At 46.8% G+C, this 15,151-nt stretch overlaps 3 protein-coding genes across 6 annotated transcripts; all 3 read right to left on the minus strand.

Moving 5' to 3' along the window:
• Positions 1-257: 257 nt before the first annotated feature.
• Positions 258-3,125, minus strand: LOC119121523 (oocyte zinc finger protein XlCOF28-like). Of its 2 annotated transcripts, none has more exons than XM_037249132.1 (2): positions 2,705-3,125; positions 258-2,496 (listed from the first exon to the last, which is right to left on the minus strand). In XM_037249132.1, exons 1-2 carry the CDS (start codon positions 2,865-2,867, stop codon positions 806-808), a joined length of 1,854 nt encoding a protein of 617 aa, XP_037105027.1. In that variant the 5' UTR covers positions 2,868-3,125; the 3' UTR covers positions 258-805. The 2 variants fall into 2 exon arrangements, with proteins under 2 accessions (XP_037105027.1, XP_037105026.1); XM_037249131.1 differs by having other exon boundaries at positions 2,687-3,125.
• A 158-nt stretch (positions 3,126-3,283) lies between these two features.
• On the minus strand, positions 3,284-5,626 carry LOC119121412 (gastrula zinc finger protein xLCGF3.1-like). Of its 2 annotated transcripts, XM_037248931.1 has the most exons (3): positions 5,257-5,626; positions 4,690-5,169; positions 3,284-4,589 (listed from the first exon to the last, which is right to left on the minus strand). In XM_037248931.1, exon 3 carries the CDS (start codon positions 4,526-4,528, stop codon positions 3,500-3,502), a length of 1,029 nt encoding a protein of 342 aa, XP_037104826.1. In that variant the 5' UTR covers positions 4,529-4,589; positions 4,690-5,169; positions 5,257-5,626; the 3' UTR covers positions 3,284-3,499. The 2 variants fall into 2 exon arrangements, with proteins under 2 accessions (XP_037104826.1, XP_037104825.1); XM_037248930.1 differs by having other exon boundaries at positions 3,284-5,169.
• A 141-nt stretch (positions 5,627-5,767) lies between these two features.
• Positions 5,768-14,761, minus strand: hdlbpa (high density lipoprotein binding protein a). Of its 2 annotated transcripts, none has more exons than XM_037248928.1 (28): positions 14,643-14,761; positions 13,194-13,265; positions 12,609-12,724; positions 12,337-12,524; positions 12,012-12,227; positions 11,717-11,923; positions 11,371-11,586; positions 11,066-11,272; positions 10,876-10,983; positions 10,702-10,806; positions 10,547-10,625; positions 10,336-10,475; positions 10,161-10,265; positions 9,954-10,067; positions 9,794-9,880; positions 9,583-9,714; positions 9,262-9,480; positions 8,956-9,177; positions 8,659-8,877; positions 8,453-8,591; positions 8,247-8,386; positions 8,067-8,171; positions 7,831-7,965; positions 7,607-7,750; positions 7,339-7,518; positions 7,124-7,240; positions 6,899-7,039; positions 5,768-6,635 (listed from the first exon to the last, which is right to left on the minus strand). In XM_037248928.1, exons 3-28 carry the CDS (start codon positions 12,682-12,684, stop codon positions 6,543-6,545), a joined length of 3,834 nt encoding a protein of 1,277 aa, XP_037104823.1. In that variant the 5' UTR covers positions 12,685-12,724; positions 13,194-13,265; positions 14,643-14,761; the 3' UTR covers positions 5,768-6,542. The 2 variants fall into 2 exon arrangements, with proteins under 2 accessions (XP_037104823.1, XP_037104822.1); XM_037248927.1 differs by having other exon boundaries at positions 12,337-12,527.
• Positions 14,762-15,151: the final 390 nt, after the last annotated feature.

Genomic DNA, 15,151 nt, shown 5'->3' on the forward strand with positions numbered 1-15,151 from the left:
CTAGTGTGCTGGAGTGTAGGTCAAAGTGCGCATGCGCAAAGATGCAGAATTAAATTCCGATCATTCCTGTTTCTCCTAAAAAATATAGCTTTGAACTTAATTTCTTTAGCCTTCCATACATTTTAGAATTAAATGTTTTTATCTAAAAATAAAAGTATATTTATGTGAACAACACTTTCACTAACAGAAGGGCAGCAGAACATTTCGGTTAATAACATGTAGGACACAATCCCAACAGAGGATGAAAAAGAGGACGATTCAAAGTTCAAACATTTTTTATTTTCTGTTAGTGATAACATATTTACGATTTTTATCGAATGACATATAACTTTTTTTCAACTCAAAGGAGAATACCTGCTGCTGTAGCGCTACATTTGCCAAACTTCAAACCAGGCACTTCAATTCCCACTCAGTGCGCCAGGCGATACCTCAAACTCAGGCAGAACAATGAATCAAATTTAAGTTCCCGCAAATTTAAATCCCCGTGAATCTCTTCGTACAAACTGAACAGGTGAACGAGTTCTCGCCGGTGTGCGTTCTCGTGTGCTTTCTGAAATGCGATCGACAGGAAAAACGTTTCTCGCAGAAGGAACAGGTGAAAAGTTTCTCTTCCGTGTGCAGGCTCATGTGCATACGGAGATACGAGCGACTCGAGAATCCTTTCGAGCAAACGGAACATGTGAAAGGTTTCTCAGTGGCGTATATTCTCATGTGTTGTCTGAGATAGGATTTGTGAGAGAAGTGTTTGGCGCACACGAAGGGTTTCTCCGACGTGTGCGTGCTCATGTGCAGCGTGAGGTAATTGCTACACGAGAAGCTTTTGGCGCAAAGCGAAGGTGAAAGGTGTCTCGGAGGCGTGTATCCGCTTGTGGCGTTTCATTTCGAACTCCACGTAGAATCTTTTATTGCAGACGGAGCAGGAGTAGGGTTTCTCCCCCGTGTGTATCGCCGTGTGTCGCTTCATGTTCTGCTTGATGGAGAAGCGTTTATTGCAAACGGAGCAGGCGAAAGGTTTCTCTCCGGTGTGCGTCAACATGTGCGTTTTCAAACTTCCTTTGTTGGCAAACATCTTCTCACATAAGGTACAGTTAAATTGTTTGCTGTCGGAAGGATGCGTCACGTCGCCTTCAAAGTTCTGAAGAGTCTCCGATGGTTCTTTGAAGTCATCGCTGCGGTCGGCCTCGGACGACCGTGACATCATGTCTTCCATATCCGGCAGTGGGGCCGAATTGTCTGTGAGATATTCGCCGTGTTCTCCGTCCGCTTCTGTCGGCACGTGTTGACTTGAGCTGCTGGAGGTGGAAGGTTTCTCCGCCGCGTGCTTTTTCACGTGCATTCGGAAATGTGATCTGCGGGAGAAACATTTGGCGCAGAGCGAACACCTGAAAGGCTTCTCTGACGTGTGCGTCAACATGTGTCTCTTCATTTCAAACTTATCGTAGAATCTTTTACTGCAAAAGGCGCAGGAATGGGGTTTCTCCCCCGTGTGTAGGCCCATGTGTCTCCTCATATTCTGCTTGAAGGAGAATCTTTTATCACAAACCGGGCAAGCGAAAGGTTTCTCTCCGGTGTGCGTCACCATGTGATTTCGTAAAACGCTTTTGTTGGTAAACGTCTTGCCGCATCCGGAGCAAATGTAGAGTTTGGTTTCAGCGTGATAGGTCATGTCGCCAATGTATAGTTTGGTTTCTGTGCGGTAGGTCATATTGCCGTCCGACGTCTTTTTCGCTTTCAAAGCTTCCTTGCCGTCGTCGCTGTGATCCGTGTCGGACGATTGCGACATGACGTAGTCCATGTCTGACAGCGCCGCTAAGTCATCCGCTTCTGCTTGTTGTTTACTTGAGCTGCCGGAGGTCAAAGGTTTCTCCGCGGCGTGTGTTCTCACGTGCTCCTTCATGGCCGCCTCGTCTCGGAATCTTTTATCGCAAACGAAGCAGGGGAAAAAGGCTTTCTCCCCTGAGTGCACTCTCATGTGTCTCTTCATGTGATGCTTTAAGGAGAATCTTTTATTGCAAACCGTGCAGACAAAAGGCTTCTCCTTGGTGTGCGTGACCATGTGGTTTTTTAAAACGCTTTTGTTGCTAAACGTTTTGCCACAGTCGGAGCAGTCGAAGTGTCTGCTGTCGGTGGGCTGCATCTCTTTAGACTTCTTCGTAGTCTTTATAGATTCTTTGTCGTCATCGCTGTGATCGGTGTCGGACGAGTGTGACATCATGACTTCCATGTCTGAGAGTGGAGTGACATGTTCTCCAACAGCTTTCATTGGCTCGCTTCGAGTGGGATGAAGCTGTGAGGATTGACCTTCATCGTCTTCACTTTTAACGTGGATGCCGGTCCACGTGAACTCGGTAACCTCAGCTTCCCCCAGCCCTAGAAGCTTCTCCACGGCTTGACTGTTCCACACCTCCTCCTCTTCTTCTTTAATGTGGGGGGGCGTTGCTGGATCCTCCCGCTGATCTGGGGGAACCCCTTCTTTCCGCTCCACCTGCTGCACCCCTATCACACAAGGAAAAAAAGCACAGCAGCGTGTCTTAAGTAAAAAGTCTGTTTTTAGTTCACTTATATTAGTGTTGTGCAATTCGATTCAATATCGAATGCTTTGATTAAGTCACTCATTGAATATCCGATGACAATTTGCAAAATATTTATTTTAAGCGCGTGTGGCACCTCACAAAAGTAAACAAACCTGCTTTTGGCAACGGACCGTGAGGCTTGGAAACATCGCCCTGTCGTGGTTGCTCGTTCTTGCTTCGACAAAGTTGCTCCTCGTACTCCGTGATGGTTCTCTCAACCAGTTCGATTATATCCTCGACGGCCACGTTTAGTCGCTGCTTCACCAACGTTCGCAGCATTTGGACTGTGCACATTTTTATACGATGACGTTGCGACGTGTCGCTAACCTCGGCGTCTCTCTGTTAGCAAGCTATGCTAACTGGAACGCCTCTAAGGTCCGCTATGACGAACAGGGACCGTTGATATTTTATTTTTTTGTCTATTACACTTACATACATATGAGGGCATAGAAGTATTGCGTAAATAAGGGCAAAACAGAGTTTTTGCGGTGGCTCTAACAACGTTCTGCTAACTTAATCTCTTTGCTTCTTCTCTTCTTCGGGAATTTAATTAGGAGCGGGAAACGACTTTCGAGTGTATTAGCGCCACCCTCGGGACACAGAGTTCCGCTCAGGCTTTTTCAATTCTCGGCCTCTGCATTTGATTAATTTTCCAAATTTGTGATTAATAATATTATTTTTGGGGGGTCATAAAATACAATACACGGGTCTTAAAGTTTTATCTTCTTTATTGTTCCAAACTCCTGCAACTTTATTTACTGACATTGTCATCATCCAGCACAGTTAGTGATTGTTTCCAGGCTTACAGTAAGTACAGTAATTACACTTCGAAAAAGTACAGTCTCTTATTTCTATACAATTTCATTTTTCGTTTTCTTTCTCCTCAAAGTACAGAATTTTAACTAGTTGGGAAAGGTTTTTCATGATCAGTGTCGGAAGCGTCTGACCACATCGTCCATATCCGATAATGGAACCAAGTTGTCTTCTGCTTGTTCTCCTTCCACTTCTGCCTCGAAGCCCGTCGAGACTGAAGGCTTTTTTGAATTGTGTTGTTCCAAGTGTTTTTTCAGATAAGCACTACTCGACAAACTTTTGTCACAAACCGGACACGTAAACTGTTTCTTTCCGCTGTGCGTTATCATGTGTTGTTTGAGATGTGACCTATGCGAGTAACTTTTCGCGCAGAGTGAACAATGAAAAGGTCTCTCCCCAGTGTGAGTTACCATGTGTTGTCTGAGACACGAGCTTTGGGAGAAACTTTTTGCGCAAACCGGACATGGAAACGGTTTCTCCCCAGTGTGCATTCTCATGTGGACTCCCAGATAAGACCTGTGAGAGAAACTTTTCGAACAAACCGAACAAGTAAAAGCCTTCTCCCGGGTGTGCGTCACCATGTGTATTTTCAGATACGACCTGTGAGAGAAACCTCGGCCGCAAACGGAACATGTGAATGGTTTCTCCCCGGTGTGTCTTTTCATGTGTTGCCTGAGGTAGGATTTGTGAGAGAAACCTTTAGCGCAAACCGAACACAGAAAATGTTTCTCGACCGTATGCGTGCTCTTGTGTTTTTTCATCTCCAACTCATTGGAGAACGTTGCGTCACAAACGGAACAGGAGTAGCATTTTCCAGTCGTGTGCATCGCCGTGTGTCTCATCATACTACGCTTCGCTGTGAATCTTTTGTCGCAAATTGAGCAAGCAAAAGGTTTCTCCCCGCTGTGCTTTATCATGTGTGCTTTCAAATGACTTTTATAGGCATATTTCTTTCCGCATACTGGGCAGTAAAAGTGATTGTCATCTTCGTCGTGCGTTGTATTCCCTTTCGGTTTCTCTTCAGTCTCCGAAGATGCTTTGGTGTCGTCACTTTGATTGTTGTTCCAAGACTGTGATGTTGTGTTGTTGTCTGGTTTCGAGTGTGGCTCTTCACACTGTTCCTCATCAGCTTCTGTTGTCATGTGATCACTGGAGCTGCTTGGGCTCAAAGGTTTCTCCCCGGTGTGTGTTTTCAAGTGTAGTCTGAGTTTGGACATGTGAAAAAACCTTTGTGAACAAAATGAACAGGAAAAAGTACTTTGGGCACTGTGCGTGCTCATGTGTCTTCTCAGTTCAAACTTACTAAAGAATCTCTTGTCGCAACCCAAACAGGAAAATGGTTTCTCCCCTGTGTGAATTGCCACGTGTCGGCTCAGATTCTGCTTGAAGGTGAAGCTTTTACCGCAGACTGAGCATGCAAAAGGTTTCTCTCCGCTGTGCGTTCTCATGTGCGTTTTCAAAGCACTTTTGTAGGCAAAAGTTCTGCCACATTGAGAGCAGTTCAATCGGCTTTTGTCACTGGGATGTTCACGTTTAGATTTCTTGCTCTTTGGCGGTTCTCCATCAGCTTGACTTGAGCTGCTGCTCTCCTCACTTTGACTGGGATGAAGCTGCGAGGACTGACCTATGTCCTCCTCACTCTTCACATGGACGCCAGTCCAGGTGAACGCGATGACGTCAGCCTCCTTCTCTTCCTCTTTAATGTGGGGCGACTCTCTTAGCTCCTCCTGCTTCACGGGAGAGCGAGAGTTCTGCTCAGAGGGAACGTCTTCTTGCTTCATGTCTGCATGACACGGAGGAAGAACCATGCATGTCTCATAGATGTATGATGGGAAAAAAGAAGTTGATAGTGTTAAAGAATAACACGAACCTGCTCAGTGTAGTTGAAAATGAGGCGTTAGAAAAGCGTGGTATTGTTTCCTCTGCCCCGCTGTCGTTTTCGTCAAATAACTTTTCAACGTTTGATCAGCGTTTCTTCAAATCTCTCAGCATGTTCAGACTTGGCTCTTTGCTTAGCGACGTGTAGCTAACACGCTAAGCTAACGCGTAAAAGCTCCAGTTTAGATTGGTGTCCACGGGAAACAGCGAGAGGGTTTGTCTAAAACACGACGGATTTATGTGCTAATAAAGGCCCACTGTTATTGTAATAAACAGGTTGACGTTTAGATTGACTACCGTCCGCTAATGTTACCTTTTGTTCTTAAACTTAATTGGCGGATCGCAAACAGCTTTTCGGTGCATTAGCGCCGCCTACATGACGGAGGAACGTTTTCTATTTTTTTCAGGGGGAAAATATTTACTATTCTATATATACACACTAAAGTATACGTTTTGGTTAGGGTAAAAAAAAAATGTAATGAAACACGAGTGACACAGATGGGTACACAAAGATTTTCCATTTTTATTGACATTTTTGGACTTTTCCAGTGTCACCCTTAACCGTTTCACACTTCAATTGCATAACTTTCCATGGACGCTAAGAAGCAACATAAACACAGGCGGGATGACATTCAGTGCATTTTTATTCCCCAAAGGAAAATAAAAGACATTGACCGACGTCACCTCCAGCCTGGTATGCAACCTCCTAGTCTTTAAGGCTGATGTATTTAAAAAAAAAAAAAAAAAAAAAAAAAAAGGGGGGTGGGGGGTCATTGCTGTTAAACAGAAAATCTGCCTAGCAACTGGAAGACAAACAGGACTGGACACTGACCCCCAAACACGATGACAGTTGACACGTTTTTTTTTTCCTTTTTTTTTTTCTTCAGTGTGAGGTTTGATGCGCCAGAGGTGTACTAGTGTTGTATTTTTTTGTTTAAAGGAAATTGCATCATCTCCAAGCATCTGGCAGTTTTGTGTCAAAGTGAACAATAAGGCGACGAGGTGTCACGAGCAGATGGACGCACAAATGACAAATACTTGAACGCAAGTGTACCAGGTGGAACTAATAGAGCTGCCCCCACTCCCCAAAACCTGCCAAGGCAGCACTGAGTTGAAAGGGCAGCTCTACCAAAAAATGAAACAAAATGCTTGCTTTTTTTTTTTTTTTTTTAAAAGCATTGATGGTGAGAGAGGATTCTGAAGGGGTCAGCCCAAGAGGGGAGAAGATTTTGGGGTGCGGACAGGGGAAGATTGTGTCTTGGTTGAAGATGTTCTGCTTTAAAAGCGTTTGGGTCCCCACGGGGAGGCCTTGGCGGCAGCCACTGGAGCCCCGAAACTGGGGAAGTCCTCGGAGCTGCTCATGTCAGGAGCCTAAAAAAATGTTAGATAAAATATTAATGCTCAAACAACTTGCATAATTTTTTCTAACCAATTGTCCTTTCCTAAAGTGGTTAAAATAGCTTGTGAATAAAAAACATTGGTGCTCTTAAAGCTTGCTGTGAAGTGGTAAAAAAAAACATCTCATTTTTGTGTACAACTTAATATATCAACTCAATTTTAGTAGAATTACAAAAAAATATTTCTCTCTGCATTTTTGAGTGCTTTGTTCAGGACATTTTAAAGTAAGACAATACCTTCTCGTTGCCGGTGGTCCAGGGAGCCTCCCTCACCACGAAGCCTTTAGAGGGGCCACGTTGCTCGTCACCAGACGCGTGGTTGCCCCCTGAGGGCCTCATGTACGCCATTTTTGACTCATTCTCCACCACGTCCGCCAGCTAAAACACAATCTGCATTAGGATCCACATCACAAAAGCAAAAAGATGGCACGGATGAAAAAACAAAACAAAAAACATGCTCACGTATTCTTCTTCTAGGTTAAGGAGGTGGTCGATGGCTTCGTCCACCAGCTCGAGACGACCCGTCACCGTCACCAGGTTGGGGTCGGCTGCTCCGCTCTGAGGAAACCTGAGGTCAACCTGGAAAGGAGAACAGCAGTCAGTTTGAGCGCAAAGGTGAAAGTTGTTCCATTCCATCATAGCGTACTTCACCAGAACGGCGAAGTAGAACTTCCCACCTTGAATTCATCCATGATGCGGCGTATACCCTTGCCACGGGCGCCGATGATGCGCGCGTGGACCCTGCTGTCCAGAGTGATGTCCTCGGAGATCATCTCCTCCAGCTCCTCCACAATGGCCTGGATGGCGTCGCCTGCAGCTATGGCTTTGTGCTCATACCCTGTAATTGTAATCTGGTCCTGTGGAGACAAGAGAGAAAAGTCAAACTCGCTGAAATACAGCACCATTCATTATTCAGTCGAAGAATCACAAAGACAGGGACGATACCTGGTTTTCATCATTCTTTTCTGGGAACTGGATATTGACATTGTGCTTGGTGCGGATTTCGGTAATAATGGCACCCTTGCGGCCGATGATCTTGGGGTGATACTTGGGGTCCACAGTGATGGTCAGTTTGAAGCTCCTGAGTGCCTGCACGCCGAAACGATGAGTCAGAAGCTTCTCGTACGTTTGAGCCCAGCAGGAGATGTCAAGAGCGTCACGAGACTCACCCGATCCTCCTGCTCGACCTGCAACTCCTTCACGCGCTCCAATAGTCCTTCTTTGGCACGCTCCAGGTGGTTGGCCAAGCCGGTGATGGCGATTTTATCGGACTGCTGCTCAGGAGCAGGCACTTGAATGTTTACCTGCCGGGAAAGAAAAGAAATTTAAGAGCCTGCTCCTTTCCAGAGACGAACAGGACTTGTGGCTCTCCACGGCCTTGATCAAGACCCTTCTTAGAACGGACCTCAAATTCGTCCATCATCTTGCGAATTCCACTTCCTTTCTGCCCGATGATGTAACGATGAAGCTCAAAAGGCACTTCCACCTCAATGGTGACGGGAACCAAAGCCTAAGAGCCAGCCGAAGAAAAGTTAGGAAACAACGGCAAAAACAACAGTCAGGTTTGTCTTATTTGGATTCCAACCTTCAGTGCTTCCGCAGCAGCCTCGCATCGCTCCTTGCGCCCGGAAATCACGATCACGTCGCATTTCTTGGGCGCATTTGGATCGACGGGCTCCTTCAACTCGCCGTTGGCTTCGCCGTTCTCCTGGATGGCCTCCACAGCTGACAAGGTGGCCAAACAGTCATTTCAAATGTCCTCACCATGTTAGAAGTGAAATCTTCTCTTACCTTGAGGGTCCTCACGATCAGGAAACTTAATGTGTACATTGTGATCTCGAGTGATCTGCTGGATTCGAGAGCCCTTGGGGCCCATGATGGAACGATGGAACTTCTGAGCGATGGTGCACTCAATGGTCACTTGAGCATCCTGCGGAAGGGAAAGCATACAAGTGGCTTTTCCCTAATGGAGGACGAAAGCGCCGCCGTGTACTCACCAGGTCCTCGACAATCTCCTGCATGCGCTTCTTGGCCGCCTCCACGCACTCTTTGGCTCCTTTGAGGGTGACTTTGTCGCTCTGCGTGACGGTACGCGGGAAGCTCACCATCACGCCGCCGTACTCGTCGGCGAGGTCCCGCAAGACTTGGCCGCGGCGAGAAACAAAGTAGCGGTGGTGCTTGGGGTCCACGCTCATGGTGTCCTCAATGACGTCGTCCTGGAAGTAGATTGTGTGAGTTAAAGATTGGAGATTCCCTTTCAAATCTTGCTCACCAAAAAAAAAAAAGTGTCTCACCAAGTTCTTGATGAGCTCCTCCAGCTCCTTCTGGGCATCACGAACGGCCTCCTCGGTGCCGATCACGGTGATGAGCTCCTGGTCTTTGTCCTCAGCGGTGGGGAAGATGATCCTGGCGCCGGTGCTGTCACGCACCTTGCGAATGTTGCCACCGCCTTTGCCGATGAGGAACTTGTGGTACTCGGGCTTGGCGCGCAGCTCAGCCGTGTGGCTCTTGGTTTGCTGATGGGATGACGCATCAAGAAAAATTGAGGAATTAAAAGGGGAAAAAAAATGCTCAGAACAGATCCTCGGTCAATCACGTACCTTTTCTTCAGCAAGAGCCAGAAGCTGCTGCTTAGCCTTCTCCACCTCTTCCACGGGACCCCGAATGGTGACCTTGTCGATGCCAGAGCCTTCGCTGGGGAAGTGGATGTGCACGCCGCCGCATTCCTCCATGATGGAGCGCACAAAGCGGCCCTTGGAGCCGATCAAGGAGTTATGCAACTTGGAAGGAATGGACACCTCCATCTCCGTGATGTTTGCCTAGGGACCAGACAAAGTGAAATTCAGCATATACAGAGGAGCCTTGAGATGATGGGTAGAAGACACTCAACCACTGAAATAATGTAGCGTGGCATGTCTTACCAGTTCCTTCTGAATGGCCAAAATACGCGTCCGTGCAGCCTCACAGTTGGCCTTCTTGCCCGTGATGATGATCATCTCGGAGTTGCTGTTCTCGGCGGGCAGGTCGATCTTAGTGTTGGTTTCCTCGCGAATCTAGCAAAGGAAAGTCAAAGGACACAACCATGTAAGTGATTTACATTTTGATTTGTGCCAATGTTTTTTCTAGGACTACCTTTTTGATGTTGGATCCACCTTTGCCGATAATGTTCCTGTGGAACTGCTTGAAGATGGGGACGGAGACCGAGAAGCTGTTTTCCATCTGATAGAAACAATCAAGGTTAGTGGTCAACACGACACTGAAACACATGGGCTAAAGAATTTCGAAGCGTTACCATTTCGGCCACGATCTTCTGCATGAGCTTGGCACATTTGTCCACTTCGGCTCGCGGGCCCCTCAGCTGAACAATGTCACTTTTCTGCGCGGGGTCGGGGAAGTTGATGATGACCTGAAAATAGATATTGAGGAAAAACATTGTTTTGGACGAATTAGAACAAATGTATGTTAGCATGTTCGTTATAAATGAGATCAATGAGCTCACCTCAGGGAATTTGTCGCGCACTTCTTTTATCTTCTCCCCCTTTTGACCGATGATGGCTCTGTGAAAACGCTGTTCGATGATCAGATCCTTTGTACGCTCGTTCTCCTGCAAAGAGGCGGGCGTAGATTGAGTAACGGCGACCGAGCGTGTCCGCACGGCGCCCGAGTGCACTGACCATGCGTGACGCAAGCTCCAACAGCTCCTTCTTGGCTTCCTGCACACCCTGGGGGTCCCCCTCAATGCGGATCAGGGTACTCTTCTCATGGTCGGGGGGGATACGGACAGTCACTTTGTGGAGCTCCTTGATGCGGTTGACTGAATCAAAAAATTTGGATTAAAGGAGTGTAACCGGGCAGATTACATCATGCGCACAGCAGAGTGCTTACTGTTGGCGCCAGCTTTCCCAATCAGATGTCTGTGAAATTTGGGATCCACGCTAATCTCCGTGTAGTCCATGCGACTTATCTGTTGCGAAGAAATGTAGACGCGCAGTGAGCACAAGCGTATTAGGACACCAGAGCGAGCTGAAGTCAGAACTCACGAGGTCCGCAACGATGGCTTCAATCTGGCTGTGCATCATCTGCACATCTTTGGTGGGACCTTCCAGGGTGATCTTATCTTCTCCCTCAGTGAACTCAATGTGCACCTGCATGGAGAACATGTGCATTAAGAGGACAGGGCAATATTGATGGCTCATTGATTCTGCTTGACCCACCTTGGGCATTTGTTGGGTAATTTTGGCCAAGTTTTGGCCCTTCTTGCCAATGATGAATCGATGGAGCCAAGAGGGAGCCGTTACAGAGGAAACGGTGTAGCTGTTTGCCTGGAAAGAATTTTGTCAGCTCAGGGTCACGATATGCGTTTCAAACTTGAGCTCCTTTGAAATTAGCCGAGGGGAAAGTCACCTTAGCGTAAACTTCGGTGAGGGCCTGACCGAGACGGTCGGGCTCCCCGCGAAGGATGACCGTTTCCGAGCTGCTGTCGGGAGGTGGGATCTCAACCGAGACGCCGGTTCTGTCCAGGATCTCCTGCAGGGTGTTTCCCTTGGGGCCGATCACATACTTGTGCTGAGACTTCTTCACTTCCACCGCAATGGTGGTAGCGTTCTTCTTCTGAAAAAACAAAAAAACAAAACAAAGATCCAAGTGAGCTCCAAGCCGATCAGACTTGAAACTCAAAACCCCGCCTTTGCGCTCCTCAAATGGCGTACCTTGTCTTCGTAAATCTTCTTGATCATAGCCACAGCAAGGGCCACCTGCTCCTTCTCCCCAGTGATCACGATCTCCGTCTTGTTGACGCTGGGAGGCGGCACGTTGATGCGAGCGCCAGTCTCCTGCATCATCTCGCCGACCAGCTTGTTGTATGAGCCCGTGATGAACGGGTGGTACACCTTGTCGATGTTCACCCTCTCCACGGCACGCTTGTCCTTTTAATAAAAAAAAAAAAAAAAAAAAAAAAAAAAAAGCCAACTATGAGCACATTTCAAGCCCTGAAAACCAAAACTTCAAATATCAAGTTTAGTTCAGCAGTGTTGGGTTAATTTATCCCGGTCAGACCTGTTCGGCAGAGATCAGCAGGATCTCGTGCTTGGCCTTCTCCAAGCCCTCCTTAGTGCCGGAGATCTTGATCTGGTTGCTGGGGTCGTCGGGTCTTGGGATCTGGATTTTAGTGGCGGTCTTCAGCTCCAGCTCCTGCAGCTTCTCCCCGTTCTTGCCGATGACAAAGCGGTGGTGTTCCTTGGGGATGGCCACAGTCGCTGAGGCCTGAAGGAGACGAGGTCATGGGTCATTTCAAATTTGTTTCCAACATAAATGTGACCAAACCTGTACAACTCAATGTTTGGGTCAGCACCTGAGTCTGCAGTCGGGACACAATCTCCTTGCGAGCCTTCATCACGGCGTCCATCTTTCCGGACACCATGATGGAGAGACCCTGATCTTTAGCCAAGGAGAGTTCCAGGTGGGCTCCGGTCTTGTGCATGATGTCCACACAGACCTTCCCTTGTTCTCCGTCCCCAAACTGGTTGATGTCCTTGTACTTGCGCTCCTCCAGAGGAACATGGAAAACCTGGTTCGAAACATCGGGGAAAGCAGGTTAGGTGCGGTAGATCTAAAAAAGTTTGAAGTGAAGGACAGAAATGGTGACAATACACGGATAGTTTATGTGGCGTTGATACCTGGGTGATGACGGAAGACTTCAGAGAGCGCATTTTGTTGGCCCAGGCGCTGGCGGTCTCCTGGGTGCCATCGGGCGTGGCCGACTTCTCGGGCAGAGGTGGGAAGGCATCCTTGTAGGTGGGAAGGGCGTCCTCCTCCTCTCCCCCGGCGACGCTGGGCGCTGCTACAGTAGCGGCAGCGGCGGTGGCTGCTACACCCGCAAAAAGAGGGAGATCATTTGACTTTGTTTTTGATCTTCACTCATTGTGTGTGTGTGTGTGTGTTGACTCACTACCGCTCTGCTCCGGCAAGAGCCCGATGCGGTGCTCATTGAAGCTTTCCTGCGTAAGTACGGCGACTGAGCTCATGGCTGAAATTCCACGCTTAACACAGAGTCCGAGTGTGCCACTGGAAAGGAGTGGGGGAAATTTAGTGCAACGCGATTGTGGGGGGAAAAAAAAAAAAAAGGAACAGGCGAGGATGACGACCGGATACCGAAATATGGCAGATAATAACAGAGCATGTGGTCTGCGCAGACAAATATGTAAATGGAGAGGGGAAACGTTTGGTTTGTGCAAAACTGACCTATCGTGAATGGACTTTGGGATTCTCCTGCATTATCTAATCTGCCATCATGAAATGTCATTGGTGAGTTGGTTGTTTTGTTGCATCAGCACTCTTGTCTTTCTGCTTATTTCGATTGTGCAAGGTGACTGTGATAGATCCAAATATCTTCCCGAAAGGAGGACTTGATTAGGGGACTAGTATGGAGTCCACAGACCATGTGAAAGTATTATTAAATGTTCGGTACCGGAGGATTGTCTCTCCTTCACTAACTCGCAAAACTGCTGACAGAAAAATAAGTTCAAGGACTCACCAGCTAAATGGTCAGTTACCAGATAATCCGTCCTGTAAAGATGCAAATTCCCGTCAGCCTGCCAGCTTTTGCCTTTGGACACAAAGACAGAGAGATTAGAATTGTTTTAGTATTCAGTCAATTGCACTATGAGAAAATAGTCTGCTCTTGAGAGGTCAAACGATTTTAAGTCTATCTTTGAGTGCATTTAATTCATTAACTCCACCTTCTCAAGATAATCTATATTTTAATGGAGGAAAAAATACTAAAACACCACACTTTAAAGACAAACAAATCAAACATAATGTATAGAATTTAACCATTGTTGTCACTTTTTTGTTTTTAGTGCTAAACTGCAAGAGACGAGGAATGTCGCCATACCCTCAAAACAGGTGAGCCCTGCCAATTGCAACGCAAGCCCAAGGGCACTTTGACGTCAATTTCAATTGACAACAGGGGGCGGTGTTGGATAAAATATCACTTATTTGTTTAATTCTTAAACCGTTCCGAAAATGGATAGAGATGAATCAGAATGTCGTGTTTAAACTACAGGTACCACAAATGTTTTATTGACCCGACTTTCACTTGAAAAAAACTGGTATGACTAAAGTTTTAATTCGTCTGGTATAGATAGCTCAACTTGAATTGGACACTTTGCAATGAGGATACAAACACTTTAAAACGATAAATGCAAATCCCAGATTAGGGTGTTAAGTAGCTGTGTCTGCGTGTGTCCACTGACTGACAGCTTCGCAACGTCACGAAATCGGCAAGAAAAATGCCAACTCCTCTAAACGGCATTAGGGGACAAGATGTAATTCAACATTCCAAACATAAAATGATCTTTATGGTGAATACAAGGACATTGCATGACCGTATTATCTCTGTAATTCCGCTGCAAACTTCACGCGAAGGGCAATAGAGTGACACGTAGCTGTACAAGCTAATGCTAATCGGCTAAGTCCTAGCATTTTTTTGCAAACTCCTAGCAAACGTTGCGACACAACTTCCTAAGCTATGCCGTCTGTAAACCATTGAAATGACAACCAGGTAAACAGTGGATACAACTATAAAAAACGTCGAAATATTTTTAATCAAGTCTAGGGTACTCTCGCGGATGAGTGTTCGGTGATCCATTTTATCGCCACAGTTGTCAAAAAGTAGCGAGTAGGACTAACTTAGCGTTAGCATCGATTAGCTTCCACAACAATTGCTAGCAGGGTACGTCCACGTAGGCACAGTTGCTAACCGAGGAGGCGGAGGAAGCGCAACGACACCAAGTCCAGGCCAGCACACACGTCGAGATCCAAAAAAGAGCGAGACGGAGGGTTCGGCCACGAAATCCGGCCTGGTTTCGAATCCCATTCCTCCCCCCTCGCGCAAGCCACCTTATCTCACGTTTTTTACCAACGCAGCGGTTGACATCGACGTGCAAAAAACGTGACAAATGGAGAAAACGCAAAGACTTACTTCTTTTTTTGTGTTCTCGTCTGCCCAGAAGGTGCAGAAGCAGAGATGAAATTCCACTGGCGAGGAGGTGGGAGTGACGCGTGACGCATATATACGAGCGACGCCCACCAATCGGTGGCCACTGACGTCACGCTGGAGTCCAGTTACACGCCCGGAGCACCACGTACTCTTTCGCTACGGTTTCGCCCACTCAAATCAGAGTGGATCCCCGGTAAGCGCATGGGATAGGGACACGGTCGACCACGAATAGCAAAAATCTGCATATATTATAAATGGTTTGAAATGATGACATCATTGGTTGGGATACAGCTGCAAAATCCTCAATGATGTACAATATTATATTATAGAGTGCTACTTTGCTTTGTATTGTTTTTAGGCAGGCATTAATTTGAGTAGGGAAAATATTACTTGAGTTACGAGCATGACCATGGGACAAATTAAATTCCTACTTCAAGGCAGATGAAATATATAGTCCTCTTAAAAAATGTCAATGCCGTATAGAAAGCAGA

Source organism: Syngnathus acus, chromosome 4 (assembly GCF_901709675.1).
Source record: "Syngnathus acus chromosome 4, fSynAcu1.2, whole genome shotgun sequence".
Lineage (NCBI taxonomy): Eukaryota > Metazoa > Chordata > Actinopteri > Syngnathiformes > Syngnathidae > Syngnathus > Syngnathus acus.